We start from the raw sequence: 16,561 nt of genomic DNA on the forward strand, positions 1-16,561 counted from the left end.
TAAATATTTATTAACTATATCTTCAGTTGTGATGAACGTTGAGATGGAAATTCCTTAGTCCAAGTCACTGAGAGTATCACGTTGTGGAGTTCTGTTCTGTATTTTGCTACTATAATTAAGCTAATATGTACTGCTTTTTCAAATGATGACTTATACAAGAAAGTTATTCCACATACTGTATTGTATTATGTGAGCTTACTAACGACAAGATTGGCTGACCTATTGAAGGATATATCTTGGGAATCGGTTTTTGACACCTCTAATGTGTTATGTACTCTTGGCTGAGGATGTGCTTCTGTAATAATTCATTATGGTGCTATTACATTGTGAAAATTGTTATTACATTGTGCCTGTGAGCAGATGCACAATAGCTTTGCAGTTTTTACGCTGAAATGGACTTGAATTTAAAAGTGGCTTGGTTGGCAAAGCAGTGGGACAGCAATAGTATTAAAATGTGGTGAAAGAGGCGTATTGTTCATAGAGTCAGATGAGGGTCAACTCTTGAGGCAGAGCTAGAATGGGGAAAATATTGCTTGTTAACCTTTTCACTGGCACTTGTGATTAAGCTTGTATGGCTTTTGGAAACTGAAAAGCTAGTCTCTGTTGGTTTGTAACAGATACTGTTAAAAACATGATATTACTGAAAATTTAATACAGAGCACTCCATCAAATAGTGCCTGTTTTTTCTGTGACTTGGCGTTTGCTAGCTTGCTTTTGCGTTCTCTAACCTTTACAGCGTACTACATAATTCATTCAACCACATTATTCATCTACATTTTTTTTTTGATATTTTGATTTTTAACAATCACTTTTTTTATAAATCCCTGCAACATATATTTGTGCATAATTTCTTTGTGTAAGGAAAACACTGTAAAGAAATATTGAATAAGAAATAAACTGTACACTAAGGCTTTCATATTTAAAAACAAAAGTTAAACGTTTAAACTAAATAGATTCTGGGAAACAAAAAACAACAGGATAACAAATTGGGGAAAATATGGGATAACATTTAAGAAAGTCTTGGTTATTACACTTCACACAAAATGGAAGACCTCCAGCGAACACAAGTGTTCAAAATACTGTTTGTGTATGTAGGCAGTTCTAGGTCTGCATATGCTATTTTTAAATGTGTCAATTGGATATGTTTGACAGGTCAATGTATGAATACATATTTTGCATAAGAAGAAGCTCATACACACTAACTTTGTTTCTCATCTTCTGAGTAAAACATTGCTTAAATCTGCTGACTTGGTGTAAGGACTGCCATCTACAGTACTGTAAATCATTTGGGAAGTGAATATAAAACAGTATGGATCCACTTGTCAAAGAGTTCTAAAGTGTTGCTGAGCTTCATTTAATAGAATTTTAAACAAACTTGAACGCAACACCCCTTCCTCTCCCTATTTACGACCTTATTTATTTATAGGCATCCCAGGTTCTTTCATTTGAAACAAGATGTGATATTGTGGTGTTGCAAGAAACATTATTGAAAGTCTACTCAACAAAAACATCAACAGCAAACGGTTAGGGGTTTGTGATTAGAAAATGCTAAATTATATATTTTTTGTAATCTTCTTTTTTTAAACCGTTGGCTACCCGTATTACACATTTAAGAATCCTGCAATGATAAATGTGTACTGCAGTAATCTGAACTGTACCATTCATACTTGGAGACTTTCTATCCCCCACTTAGATAGTGCTGCTGTAGGACATAGTGAAGGTGTGACATATATTATAGTATCTATCATAATTCTAAGGTATCAGGGATTTTTGTCTATCATTATGTCACACTTACATTGTTACATATATCTAGGAAACTGATGTCCTATTTGTGATTAAGCTTGCTAAGATCATTCTTTTTTACCAAGAATTGTGGCTTGCTGTCTGTCCACCTGTTGTCACGTTTTTTAATTTTATTTCGGTACTCTATCGTGCTGACACTTCCTAAGAAAATGACTGGAATGATGTTGAATTAAATCTTCAAATTGTAATGCTGATCAGTGTTACCTTGGTGCAATTGAGGAAAGTAAACTGGAAATGTAATTGAAAGATAACATAGACTAATTTCTTACCAATATTCACGTCCATTAAATACTTATGAAAAGGTGATCTTCACATCTTTCTTTGACAAAAAATTGGCAAAATATATCATACTGTATGAACACCACATACAAATGAGTACATTTCAAACCTTGACACCACTATCTCGGCTTATACTTAGAGCAAGCAGCCTTGGCCAAGTATATAGATGGTAATTATGGTATGCAGAAATCCATGTTGTTTTGGAAACGGCTGACCCAAGCATTACTCATTCTAGCATTCTGTGTATAACTAACAAAACCATTCATTTGTACAGAAGTGCTCGCAGTCAGTGACAGGAACCTTTTTTTCATGTATGTATTTATTTATTTATTTATTTTGTTTTGGAAGTTAGCCTATCACTGTATGTCTGGTACTGGATTTATGCAATGTTTGTTTGAGCCTATTACAAACATATGGTGAGTCTAGATAAACTAAATCCAGTTCGGACTGTATGGGGATCTCTTTTTAGATACTATTGCAGACAACAAGGCCACAAGGATTATGACTCTGGCTTTTGACAATAATGACACAAGGCAGAATGTTTAAAGTGATATTTTAATGTAGGTGACATGTTTGTCAACAGTATCTTCTGTTGTGTAAGATATCTAGATGGGGGGGGGGGGAATCAGTGAAGCACAAGCATAGGGGAAAATATGTCAAACTAAAATATGACCTACTTTGAATAGATGTAAACCATTTTTTATCTGAAAAGTTGTAATCTGTGCAGGAGATACCCTTGCATCTGCAGTAGCTGTACTTGATTTACAAATCCAACAGATTATTTTAGCTTGTATTGAATATAAAACCCTGGATTTAAACTGTACAGGTAGACCTTTGCCATAGGAAATTACATTTTATGTTCATATTAGTTAAAGTAAGAGACAGTACAGCCCTTGCATATCATTTAGTTTCCATTGTAAATCCTTATGAAAACATCAAACTTCTGTTCAGTACAAATCTGTAGGCAGCGTACAAGTCAACATTCATAATATCACCTTATATCATCAGCTGACCTTTAAAAAAATATCAGTAACAAAGAAAAAACTACATGGAAATGAAAACATCCCACGGCTTTATACTGTGATTTGCAGAGTTGAAATTATGTTGCAATCATTGTTATTAATTTAGTTTCTTTGTATGAAATTGCCTCATGGATTCCAGCTTTATTTCTTTATTTTACCCTAGCATCTTTTAATGAAGAGATCCCACCAGATATCAGTAATAATTTCGACAATTGGTTAGTGTTCCTGGTACTAGGGAAAAAGAAGAAATAGATTGCACCCCATACGGAACCCCAGGTGTCTTAGGATCTGTGTGCTTCTGCCATTAAAAAGATCTGTAACCTGAATCCTGACAGGTTGATAAATCACTCTATATTTGCCTTTGCCATTATTAGGAAACAAATTCTGTGTCTATCATTCAATGGCTTTCTCTTTGTCTCTTGGTGTTTTCAGGGCTGGTTTTGATAGATGAGCTCAATAAATAAGGACTGGATAAAGCTTGTATATCACAGAGTGCTCAGAGTCTGAAAGGGAGAAGCATTGCCCTGCTTCTCCAAGATTAGCATTAAAACACAACGCTGTTTGTCAGGTCTCATGGCACATTTTTAACTTTCCGTTGTTGGGTTACCATTTCAGAACTTCTCGAGTAAATGGAACAGTGTGATTCTTTTACTGTCCTGTGATCATTGATTTGTAGGTCTGCTTTTTCAAACAATCATTACCATCTCGTTACATATTGCTGTTTTGGTGTGAACATATTTTAGATCTCCTGTGTGTGTGCCATGTAATACTTCAGTTTCAAGTATCTGAGGTCATACCGAGTTTGTGTGAAACAAATTTAAATTTGTTAGCCTTTTTTAGTCTGGGAGTGTTTGCCATGCAAGTTGACCTTTGGTGCAGGAAGATTGATTAAACTGTGTTGCAGCAGCTATAAGTGTACTAGGAAATAGGAAAAAAAACACAACAGAATGTGTAAGGAGCCTTCAATCAATTAGAATTGAGGTTTTTTAGAGGTGGCAACACTCGACTATTATAAGATATCTAGTATTGTACTACTTATAATATACTAAAGTTAATATTGATGTTCCAAAGTAAATGTGTTTTTATGGATAGTGGCTTTATTAGAACACATAACACATAAATTATGACACATTTATTTGACAATGTTGAAGTGACATTTTTAATACCCTTATTGATGACTGAAAGCACAACCTAGTTATAAATGTGTGCTACACTACAGTAATCTGGCATCCTATAAGTACACTACATCCTGTTACTGATCACTATATCAGCTTAAAGTGCACAAATTTCATCTTGCCGCTGTTGTAGGTTGCTGTGTTAGGGGAAATGTGTGACATATAATCAATATCTGCAGAGGTTGCTTGTATAATAACAAATGGGGATTTTATTGATGTGTGTTAGAATAAAAGGTAAAAGAATGAGGTGGCAAACCTTCTGTAAGATGCTTTTAATGACCTTAGCTTTGCTTCATTTGTATTGCTGGTTTACTCAATAAAGTTAACTAATTTAAAGAGAATATAAAAGACAAACTCTGAATATTATTACAAAGTGAGAATGAGAAAGCCCTGTAAACTCTACCACCATATTTTATATTTTAACACAACACATTTAAATACAGGTTACAACAGAAATAATAAAGCATGTATTTTTATTTGAAAACAAGTCATTTATATTCATCTTGTGTTTTGCCTTACAGACTTTACAGATATTTCTGTCAGTGTTATTCAGCTGTGATAAACATGGTATGAGTACTGGTAAAGCTATAGTTGCAATAAACAACAGTGAACCATTGTAAATATCCTGTAGTGATGTTAACTCCAGTTAACCTTTAGGATTGTTGTTTTTCTATACTATTTGTTTTTTTTGTTTGTTTACAACAAATATACTAAAGTAAAGAATAGACCTAGCTACATAGGAGCTGATGTAAGGATATGTGCAAAGTGATTTGCAGTGTGTAAAACACCCATATTGCAGCCACAATCGACGTTTTGCATGTGCAAACCGTGTTTTAAAAAGAAAAAAAAAGGTTTTCACCTGGCATTCTTCACCCGCTATCAAATTAGCACTTTGCCATCATTAATCTGTTTTAAATTATATTGAAATGCATTCAAATGAAGAAATGATCATGGTGAGCGCAAACATTATAAGGGAATGTAAGGATTTTTGCCTTGCACTTGGGCAATTGCTGACCCTCCAAAAACTTTGCACCTCCTCTTACAAGGTGCAAACCATTGTAGAAGCAAGTAATTAAGAGCTGTATAAAACCACACACCTTCAGAGACCTGTCATTGGCCTCAGGATGCCTGCTGTGGTACACTTCCTGATGCGGCGAGACTTGGCTCTTTTTGAGGACAGGCCAGAAAACCTTCTGAGGAGAAGGGCAAGCTGGAGAAGACCCCGCATATTTAAACCCACGGTCACTTTGTTTGGGATGCTGGAGGATGCGGTGGTAAGGCATTATCGTCTCACTCCGCAAGTCGCTCTAGACCTAATAGCTGAATTTCACATTTTCATCACCTGGTTGACTGTCCTCGTGGTAACGACGACAGCACTGACTTTCTCCACTATACAGGACCATATGGTCTCTTTGGTAGCATAACTTATGTTGGCTAAGGCTTTTCCCAAATAACTAAATTTCATGCTGAGTGACCTTAGCCGTAAGGACGCTCCTCAGAAAACTTTTCTTTCCTTTTCTGTGCCCCAAGAGGACTTCCTCTGACATTTATTTATTTATTTATTTATTTTTGTTCAGTTTGATTTTCGTGCTCTACAAAGCTCATACAGCACCTACTGGTCTCAATACTCCTAACTCCCCTCACCTCTGGGCTGTAAGTGCGGCCTCTAAATAGCCCGACGTACAGGCGGCAATCATTGTGACCCTCATTATCATGATTGTGGCTCATTATTTGTATGTCTTTAGAAATTTAAATTGCTCTTAAGTTTACATAGGCCACAGTGCAAAATAATTGCCTGGCCTCTAAGCAATTTGGATGGGTAACATTTTCTTCCAAGATGTACTGTACTAAGTGCAAAATTACAATTTTTACTTGAGTTAATGAAAAAAATTACATTAACAGTGTTTTCACTATAGGGTCATTTCAGCTGCAGTGGAACAAGGGGGTTTACTTGACCCCTTGTATCAATGGCTTACATCAATTATAATTTTTTTGGGTGAAAAACCCTTGAACAAACTTTAAAATCATAAGTCTTTATCTGCGTCATTCCTCACATGGAGAAACATGAGGTGATAAAAGTGGGAATTTTTGCGCACATGTTCTATTTGGCATGCACACATCACCAACCCTGGAACCCATTTCTTCATCACATATGTTAACTCCTCCTAACAGGCCGACTCCTACGGAACTACGGAATGTTAACCCCGTAGTTGCCCGAGCTTGCTGGATGGACAGGTTCCTCCTGTTCCCCCTGCTGGTGAAAGGTGAACTTTCAAGTGCAGGAATCTACCCTGTCACACACAAGGTGGTTTTCATTGTCGTCATTTTGTTAACAGCATAAAGCTTACATTTTGAAATCTAAATCTTCTGAAAGGCTGCATAATCCAAGAAGTGGATATGTGATAGATTGATCCAAATATTAAGGATTGTGTGGATTTACAAAGGATTAGAGATACTCTGACATGTAGACGAAACCTTCTTAAAAATGCATATTTATGTTCAGTATTGCTATGTGAAGTGGAACCATAACCTACTGTATCGATCTAGATCTTTATACACATGTACAGAGACGTGCCGAATATTCTGGCAAGGTATTTTGAAATGTACACAGAAGGTTCTTTCTCCATGAACAATGTTGTCATGAAACCAAAGGTTCCAACAACTTTTCCATGTTTTACCTGGCTAATTCGCCTTTAGTTTGCTAATTACAGTAACATTTAGCAGCACTTGTGCTTTAATTTATCAAGGTCTTCAACACCAGTGCCATACATTGTGTTGGACTACTCCGTACTATGTTTAATTATGCCACTGACCTACAGTTACCAAAGAAGTACATCTTATATTCAGTATCTTGTTTTCACACCTTGTCTGTTCCACTGTGGTTCTTGATCAGTAAGAATTCTAGGTTTCATGATTCCTGGATAACTAGCTACAAAATGTGTATTGTTCATAATTTTCAGTTTTAATTTACAATAAAACTTGACTCCCAGTGCATGAATTAATTTGGGTGCCTGACATGAGAGTTTATAAACTGGGCTAGTGGGTTTTCCCTCTCTAGTTGAAGCCCAGTGTGTTTCCATGAATCCTATTTGATTGAACACTTACATATTCTGATATAAAACACCTGCACCACATTATCTTTAATATTTCTTTTTCCTAATTCTTATCTACCACAGCTGTCTCCTGTCTAAATGTGTAATAATATATTTGCTGTTATTCTGCTCTATCTCATCTTAACTATATTTACAGCCTTTTGTTTCTTGTCTTTCCCTTTTTCTTTTCCTTCTCTCTGTGCAGGTGACTTCTATTCCCTTCTTTCCAAACTGCTAGGAGAAAGGGAGGATGTGGTCCATGTGCATAAATATAACCCTACAGAGAGGGCAGAGTCGGACCTGGTGGCAGAAATTGATAAAATAGTCCAAAAGAAGGATCTAGGTTGGCCTGATCAAAGAGAGATAGCCGAATACGAGGAGAGGGCAAATCCAATTCTTATAAGAGACAGAATTCACAAATTCCACAAACTAGAGTCAACTGTAAGACCTCCTGGAAACAGGATTTTGACAACCAAACCAACCACATCTGTTGGGGCTAGCATGGGGAATGTCCGCAAATCAGGTGGGTTGGGGACTTGTTAAAACAGCATGCTCATTATGAATCTAGATACAAACTATTATGTTGTCATTACATCATCGAAAATAATAGAAGACTATATAAATTAGGAATGCATTTTGCCAGTACATACATGGGGAAATGGGAAGAACAATTACTTAGAAAATCAGAAAGAGAACCTTTAGATTACATTTGGTTTGTAGATGATATTTTTGGGGTTTGGACACATGGTGAAGAATCTCTTTTCCAGTTTCATAAAATGGCAAATGAAATGGACAGTAATATTAAGGTGGACCTTCGATGGACAAGAAAAGAAATAGAATTTTTAGATACCATGGTAAAACTTGAAGGCTCAATTGAGACTGACCACTTTTGTAAACCTACTGACATGCACCAGTATTTGCACATGTCCTCTGCACATCCAATACACACTAGGAGTCTAGGAATAAGAATACAAAGAATATGCTCAAAAGAAAGTGACTATGTAAAACAAAGAAATGTATTAAAAAAAGAGGATACAAAGAATGATTTATAGAGACAGAGTTAAGAAAATGAGATGATCTACTAGATTATAAAAATAGAGATAAAAAGGTCAGAGTCCCATTAGTAATGACTTACTCTAAACTTTTGCATAATATTTCTAAGATAGTTTGATAGATGAAATGGTAGCCGTGTTAGTCCAGAGATGATAGACAAAGAAAAGGAGATGTGATATCTTTTATTGGACTAACTAAATAATAGTTAATCGCAAGCTTTCGAGACCTCAAGGTCTCTTCAGTAGGAAAGAGAGATTGACGTTTACATTCAAAGGTGGCATCTGAACTTTAACAAAAGTAACCCACTTTATACAGCTTTTTTTCTTACATTAGAATTGGAGTGATTAAAAATGGGTTATTTTTGTTAAAGTTCTGATGCCACCTTTGAATGTAAACATCAATCTCTCTTTCCTACTTTCACCTGAAGAAGAGAGCTTGAGGTCTCGAAAGCTTGTGATTAATTAATATTTAGTTAGAAAAGTATTTCTTAAGGCCCCAGTTGTAGCATTCAAAAGAGAAGCTAATTTAGGTGATATTTTAGTTCACAGTATACAAAAAATAATAATTGATAGTATAGGCTCTACAGATACTTGCAATAGTACATGTAAAGTGTGTAAATACATGGACAGAAGTAAAAATATAATTAAACATAAGAACACATATCCATTAAAAACTAATACCTACTGTAAAAATAGCAATGTTGTTTATGGAATAGCCTGTGAAAAATGTAATGAAATGAAATATGTTGGAGAGACTGGAACAACTTTTTATATAAAAGAATTCAGAACCACCTTTCATTAATTAGAAATAAGAAAATTAATGAAAAAATAGTACAGCACTTCACCAGTCAAGGACATGACATAAATGATCTTAAGTTTGTAGTATTAGAACAGCTAAAATTAGACAATGTGACTTATAGAAGAATAAAAGAAAGTAAATGGATAAATAGACTGAACACGATTATGCCAGCGGGACTCAATGAACTAATTAACTTCAATAAATATATAACATTTAAATAAAAAAAATAAACAAAATTCATTCAAAAGTTGTGCATGCTGATGCGCCGGGGAGGCCAAATCAAGGCTAATCCTCAGAGCCAGCATTGCATGATAATAATATATAAACTAATGTTAATTAGAATTAATACAGATTTAAAGATAGAAGTAAAAATGATGTCACAATATATAGAACACCATTGCATCATTTAAGAATAAATCATGGATTTGAATATAAACAATAACAAGTCGTTGTCATGCCGTTAAAAAACTATAAATACCTCCAGTGTTTTATCCCCTGTGTCACTGGTTGCTGAGGTTAAAAGCTTCTATGATGAGTTTATAATATGTATTCTTGTTATGTTGTGCTATCTAATTTGAAACTATACAGGTTCTCTAGATTGGCTGGTATAAAAAGAATGTTGTGAGTCATTCCTTCAGGTTTCCATGACAGCCAGCCATAATGACATTACACTTGTTTGCAATTGTGCTGTGGTCTATGTGGTATTGATTATGTTTAGTCTTGTTTGCTAATGTAGAGGTCCTGTTATTAAAAATGCTAGCTATACCTGACAGATGTGCATGTGTGGGCTTGAGTGTTGAACTGCCTTTGTGCTGCAGCTTGATTATTCTTTACACATCTTCACCTCCAAAGATAAATAATTCATGAGGAAGACATTTTCCTTCAAAAGTTATGTGATTGAATGTTACTGAGAAGCAAATAAAACAGTGTAGGGAAAGGCTCAGACATTTGAGTGAGCAAATAGGCCACTAAAAGATCTGCATTAAAACTATGTGTGTATTATAACTAAATGTGTACAGCTGATTTCACAGACCTTGATTACCACTAGTCTTGGACTACTTTAACTGAATTAACATTAGGTAGTCCAAGATTAGCATTACTCAGGGTCTGTAAAACTAGCCAGTACATTTTCATGGTCTGTTGTGCTTTCAGTGGGCAATTTAATCCCTAGCCAACACACATGCTAGTAGTATAGCAGAGGAGTGTTGTCTTTATCATTTGTTTTTAGCTTTTTTATTGAACATGTATTTTATGCTAACAATAGGGGGTTACTACCATATTCCTTTGAATTTAAGACACAGCCCAAATTTCCCACCCTAAATTTGAGGAAAAAATGAAACCTCAAATAAAGATGCATTTACAAAGATAGGGAGGCAGTTTGCGTCCATCTGCTGTCACACAGAGCATTACAGTTATGTGCTGCTTCTCATTTCCATTTGTGATGACGCACCTGTTTTTATCCCTTTTTGTGAACTGTGGTATTGTTTGGCATGTCAAAAAATATGGGGGTCTGATCAGCATTTCCGATCTGTCCAAGCTTGTACTGTTTGTTAGAATGGAGCCTAATAATGAAATGTTGAAATTGTAAAAGCTTCTCTTCGAATCCCTCAGGAAGCTGATGCTGCTTCTTTGAAAACTGCCAGTGATCGAGGTCGGCCAGTGTATTCGGGCAGGGACGTTTTTGTTCGTCTTTTCTCGGCAGTCAGTCACGTTGCTGTTTATGTACTTGGACAGTCGTGTCTTTTGTTGCCGATTTTTTTAATACACACATCACTATAGTAGGCCATTTTTTGAGAATAATTTTTTGAATAGTGAGATGAATTGGAATATTGAAGTTAATTCTATAGTAATCTAAAGTAATCAGTGAATTTAGTTTGCAAGGGTGTTAACTAAAGTAAGGATACAGAGCAGGATGTACTGCAGTAGTTTTCTGATATCGGAGAGACCCGTCTCCTGCAAGGATATCTGCAATCTTTTTGTAGATTTTCAGACCTCTAAAAAATGTAATAAGTCAAAGTTCATCTGGAAAGAAGACTTGTGGGAGCAATATATACATGCTCAACTCAACAGAAGTAACATTCAAATACTGCCACCTTAACAGTGGAGGAGTATTTCCTATAATAATGAATGACAAGTTGTCCATATATCTGGTGAACCACTTATCCAGTTGTCATTAAATTTGGTCACAACATTATATGTTTTTGAGAATATCACATTGTGGGGATATATGGAGGTGTCAGTGTGTTACAGTTAAATGTTTGTATCATCTGGAGAATCGCTTATCAAACTGTGATATAAACATGTCATTGCCAATTCTTATTCTATACTATTTTGTACATCATGTTGAAATACAATGTGTCATGGTCATGAAGTTTTTCATCATACTGATCACTGTAATGAAAGTTGTAATGGTTAGTTTCTACTGGTGAAAAATGTATATACAATCAAATGGTAGTAGTGTCTGCAAGTGCAGATGCAACAGCATTGAGGTTTACATGTGGAGCAGGCGGTGTAGTGTAGCAGGTTGTTCTGCTTCTGCAGACATCAGTCAGAGGCAGACTGAGCAGCTGACTTGGGGGGAAATAAATAAATCGGTGAATCCACATCATTTGCTTGGTGCACTTGCTACCACCTAACCGGAAGAAAATATTATGTTAATGCCGGGATTGAGGCCCAAATGTAAACGGACACCATGCAGTCTAAAAGTACTGAAATCTATCTTGGGTGTAACAGGACCATAGGAAACAACAGCAAGGTCTAACAAATCTCACAGGTATTGTTTTAAATTATATAGATCTGATACTGGAAGACTCAAGATGAGATGAAACCATTTTGAGACACAGTGTGTTACTGGAAGACTCAAGATGAGATGAAACCATTTTGAGACCCAGTGTGACAAGTATTAATATCACCAGTACCCTAGAAGTGCTGAACTGGAATAGTAACTTTAGAGGAACAGGTTTATTTATAATCATCATCCGTTTCTTCAGCAATGATTTTTTGGATTGTGTAAGGGCTAATAAATTGTGTCCTGATTTTCTCCAACGGTTTTAAATGAAAATATTTTAATAACAGAATAGTGGTGTCCCAAACATGGAGGGATATAAGATTTTGGGTTGGATCAGTCATTACCTGTCATAATTGGACCGAAATTCTTGTCTTTGTCTATAATATAATTAGGCTTCCGGTGGGGCCACCGCTGCATAATGAAATCTTGATATATCAGTGACCATTTCTTGCATTAACAAACATTTCTAGGTGTAACACACACCATCGGGGGAGAGTAGCTGACTTTGACCTTGACATCCTATCCAATATGGCTGGATGGCGGAGGTTTTTCTCATGGTAACACTATCTTCTAAACAATGGAATGGAATTTTCAGATTTTAGTGGGGATCTAATGAATATTGACTAGCATAGAGATCTACTGGAGGTGACTTCTGGTCTCTGATTGGTCTACATAACCACATGCATTGTCTTCAGATTTGACACTACATGGAGCTGTTTCCTATGATTCTCTCATTCTGCATATTGTTCTTTACAACACCGTCAGAATCTGAAAGTTACATGGACATTACATTACAATAATCAGTGCCACATGCTGTAAATCATATTGTTGAGTTGCTTTACAAATGTTTTTTTTATTTTTTATTAATGAAAGCATTTGAGCACATAAACCAATCCCCGATCGTACTTAAGTGGCGAAGACCAAAAGGTCTATAGAAATGTACTTCAATTGACTAAATTAACCCTTTACAGTACATGAGTTACATTTAGATCAATTGTTTTAGTATAGTGTATGATAAACCAGCTTTTTACAGTATTGTAAAACATTTCATTAATAAGGTTTGATTTTTGGGGGAGGTATTGTATGTGACCTACTTGTTTTAACAGGGTGTCCACTGTGCTCTTTTTATATTATTATTATTATTATTATTATTATTATTATTATTATTATTATTGTTGTTTATTTCTTAGCAGACGCCCTTATCCAGGGCGACTGACAGTCGTAAACAAAAATACATTTCAATATCATTTGTGGATGATGTATCTTTTTCTGAAATTCACATTTTACTGAATTTTATTCATACACATTAACATTAATTAATTTGTCCTTAACAAAGAAAATAAAAAAATGACTATAAAAAAGTGTATACAGAGAGACTCAAGAACGATACACCATAGGGTCGTAACCTAATGTTTGTATCATTGCACTTTGGTTATGTCTCATTCTGATGCACACTGTACATTTAAGAGTAAAGAAGACATCATGTTTGATTTTTGGTTGCATTTTACTATAAAGTAATATTATCCCTTACTTTTGATGGTTATCTACTGTACTATAGCTGTGTTGTATTACAATACAGAGTTGACGTTTTGGGAGCAATGGGGTCAATTTACTGTAGGCTATATGATCTAAATGGCAGCCGATCTGAAAATGTATTCTATATTAACCCTGCTGGCGTCTTCCCCAGCGGTGATTTATTAACCTCTTTTATTAACCTTACTAAATACAATAAAAAAAACACAGAGACAATAGGTCAGCGATCAAACTGGTTTTAAAACTGAATTATTTGCTAATTTTTAAAAAGTTTTAAAAATCCTTTTGATACAAACCTGTGTTTTGTTGTGCCTCTATTTTGTTTGCATTTTTTCGCACACAATAAAAAAAAAAAAAAAAATGCTTTTTTGTTGTTCAGATGCATGTTTTTATTTGGAATGTGTGTGTGTGTGTGTGTGTGTTTTTTTTGTTGTAGGTTATCATTTGGAGGAAATGACAAACTGGCCCGGGGCAGATCTCCAGCTTGGGCAGGTTTCTGGATTGGCTCTTGATTCTAATAATAACCTAGTTATTTTCCACCGGGGAGACCACAAGTGGGGTGTAAAGTAAGTAGGTGACCTGTTACTGTATCTTGTAGGTTTGTTTTACAGTGTATTTGAAAATAGGGCATTTGATATTCTTTGTGTTCTGTATTGGTGTTTTTCCTGGAAAACTTCAATACAAAACACAGACAGGATGTCTTTCTTAAGTTGGCAAGGTTCTATATTTGTAACAAACCCAGACTACTTTTGTGATTGTAGTCTGTTAATATTATAATTAGCAATTGTCCAAAGACAAGTGATAAAATGTATTAACAATTGCAACATAACATAATTTAGATTTGTGGAAGGTAAGAAACTTAACAAAGGTAGTTACTTTTTTAAATGTATAAATATGTTTATGCCCTTCAAATGACATTAATTGTGTGTGTATAGCTTTAGCCTTTCTCTATTACGTTTTAAAACACAGTAACTACTATTACTATATTAGCAATTGCACAGTTTCTGCATATTTATGTCCATTGTGAGATCACATGATTTAATTAACAATAACTTTCTATTCAATTATGCACTGAAAATTTGCATGGGTTTTGTTTTCTTCTACACCATTCATTTTGGAGTGTATTTTTTTGTAGAAGAAAATATTTTAAATTTGAAGGTCATGAAGCAATGTCCCCTGGCTATTACTCTGTATTCAATATTTCATTGCTATAGCTATATATTTCCTGGCTTCCCCATCTAGCTTATATGACTCAAGGACTCCAGCATTTCTAGTTTTAGCTTTTACTGGTGTATATAGGACACACTGCAAGTGACACGAGTTTGCAAATAGTCTAACAAACTCTTAAGAGACAATGTTTGGGGGGTGGGGGAGGGACACCACAAGCCAGCATCGATCCCAAGCCTGGAATGTGTTTATTATTGTCTTTGTGGACATTTAGCCATCCAGTGCTGACATTGGATATTGTGTCTTCACCAGTGTGTTCAGTGACAGCATGGTATCCAAAGTCAATAAAAATAATACAGTTGACTGCTTTGGACAATGGCCCGTCATGTGCAGGACCTTGGATAAAGCCTTTTTCATTGGATAGTTACTATCTCCAGATATTGGTCAAATTTTACTGCCCAATGTCAGCATTGGAAAGCAATCCCTACAAAGCTGTAATTTACAGTCGCAGACAAAAGTATTGGCACCCTATACTTAATATAAGATAATTCAAGAACATACATTAAATACAAGCATTTAGTGAATAGCCACTAATTAATGGCAAAGACCAAAATGCAAAATATCTAGTAGTTTAAGACAATCTTTATATAAAAAAAGAATAAGTAATTTCAAATAATTGTTTATGACAAGTATTGGCACCTTTACATTAAAAGACTGTAAAAATATAATAGAACGAATTAAATATATATATTTATTTATTTATATATATATATATATATATATATATATATATATATATATATATATATATATATAAAATATAATATAATATAATATATAATATAATATAATATCATATAATATAATATAATATAATATATATTCATTGCTTAAAAACCATTGCTCAGTAATTGAGGTGCATTATAAAGCCAATAGCCAGAAAAGTGGTAATTATTTCCAACATCTATTGAAGAAAAACGTTTTGGCAACAAAGCAGATGATGGTCAAGACAAAGGAGTTGGATTCATGTTTGAGAAAAGCACTTGTAGCAGACTGTGACAAAGGAAATAGCTACAGAGCAGTATCAAAGAAATATGAAATATTAAAATGGACAATCACAGCAATAATCAGGAAGCATCACAGAAAAATGTAACTAAAACGCTTGAAAGAAGTGGACATCTGTGGCAAAGTGGTTGCATTGCGCAGGTGTACAGGTGATGCAGTGCTCAAGACAATGACAGACAACAAAGTACTTGAAATGGAGGTTTATTTTTGTAATCCAAAGTCTGATGACAAAACAGTAAATAATAATAACAGACAATACACAAAGGGTTGCATATTGCTCAGTTTAATCCACGGGTTGGCCCCGAAATAATAGTCCCGATATTTAAACACCCACACGTAACACAAACATGATCACAAGTCCATATTGAGTGCTCTAGTGCACGTGGTGCAAATACAGTTGTCCGGGTTTGGTGCTGGCCTTTAGCGACAGCTCCGGATCGTATTAGCTGTCTAATAACAACAAACAAACAGTTTTTAGACACGACAAACAAAACACTTGCGATTACAATACGTGTCTCCTTCCGGTTTAGTGTTAAACAGAACAAAGGAACTACGTCCCCTTATATACCTTCAATCATGACCCCTTGGTTAACGATTGCAACCGCTCCTCCAGTCCGCGACTGCCACATAATTTCCCTTCCGGGTTGATGATTTAATGTACCGTAGCTCCGCCCCCTTTCTAGATGGCTGATTTCCGCCTAACCCTGGGAATGAATTGTCTGGCCATCCAGTCCAGGGCACTCTGTTCCTTTTACACAGCGCCCTCACAGGTCGAGAGGGAGATTT

The 16,561-nt window shown here is 35.2% G+C and overlaps 1 protein-coding gene across 4 annotated transcripts in view; it reads left to right on the plus strand.

Annotated features, from left to right (window-relative positions):
- The window catches only part of LOC117963343 (peptidyl-glycine alpha-amidating monooxygenase B-like), a 98,545-nt gene that overhangs the window by 62,073 nt on the left and 19,911 nt on the right, over nt 1-16,561 (plus strand). For 3 of the 4 annotated variants that reach the window (XM_058992869.1, XM_058992861.1, XM_058992866.1), the window contains exons 15-16: nt 7,577-7,894; nt 13,980-14,109. In XM_058992869.1, the coding sequence (XP_058848852.1) occupies nt 7,577-7,894; nt 13,980-14,109 (448 nt within the window). The remainder of the gene's footprint in view (nt 1-7,576; nt 7,895-13,979; nt 14,110-16,561) is intronic. The other variant, XM_058992870.1, reaches the window with a different exon arrangement.

Source organism: Acipenser ruthenus, chromosome 2 (assembly GCF_902713425.1).
Source record: "Acipenser ruthenus chromosome 2, fAciRut3.2 maternal haplotype, whole genome shotgun sequence".
Lineage (NCBI taxonomy): Eukaryota > Metazoa > Chordata > Actinopteri > Acipenseriformes > Acipenseridae > Acipenser > Acipenser ruthenus.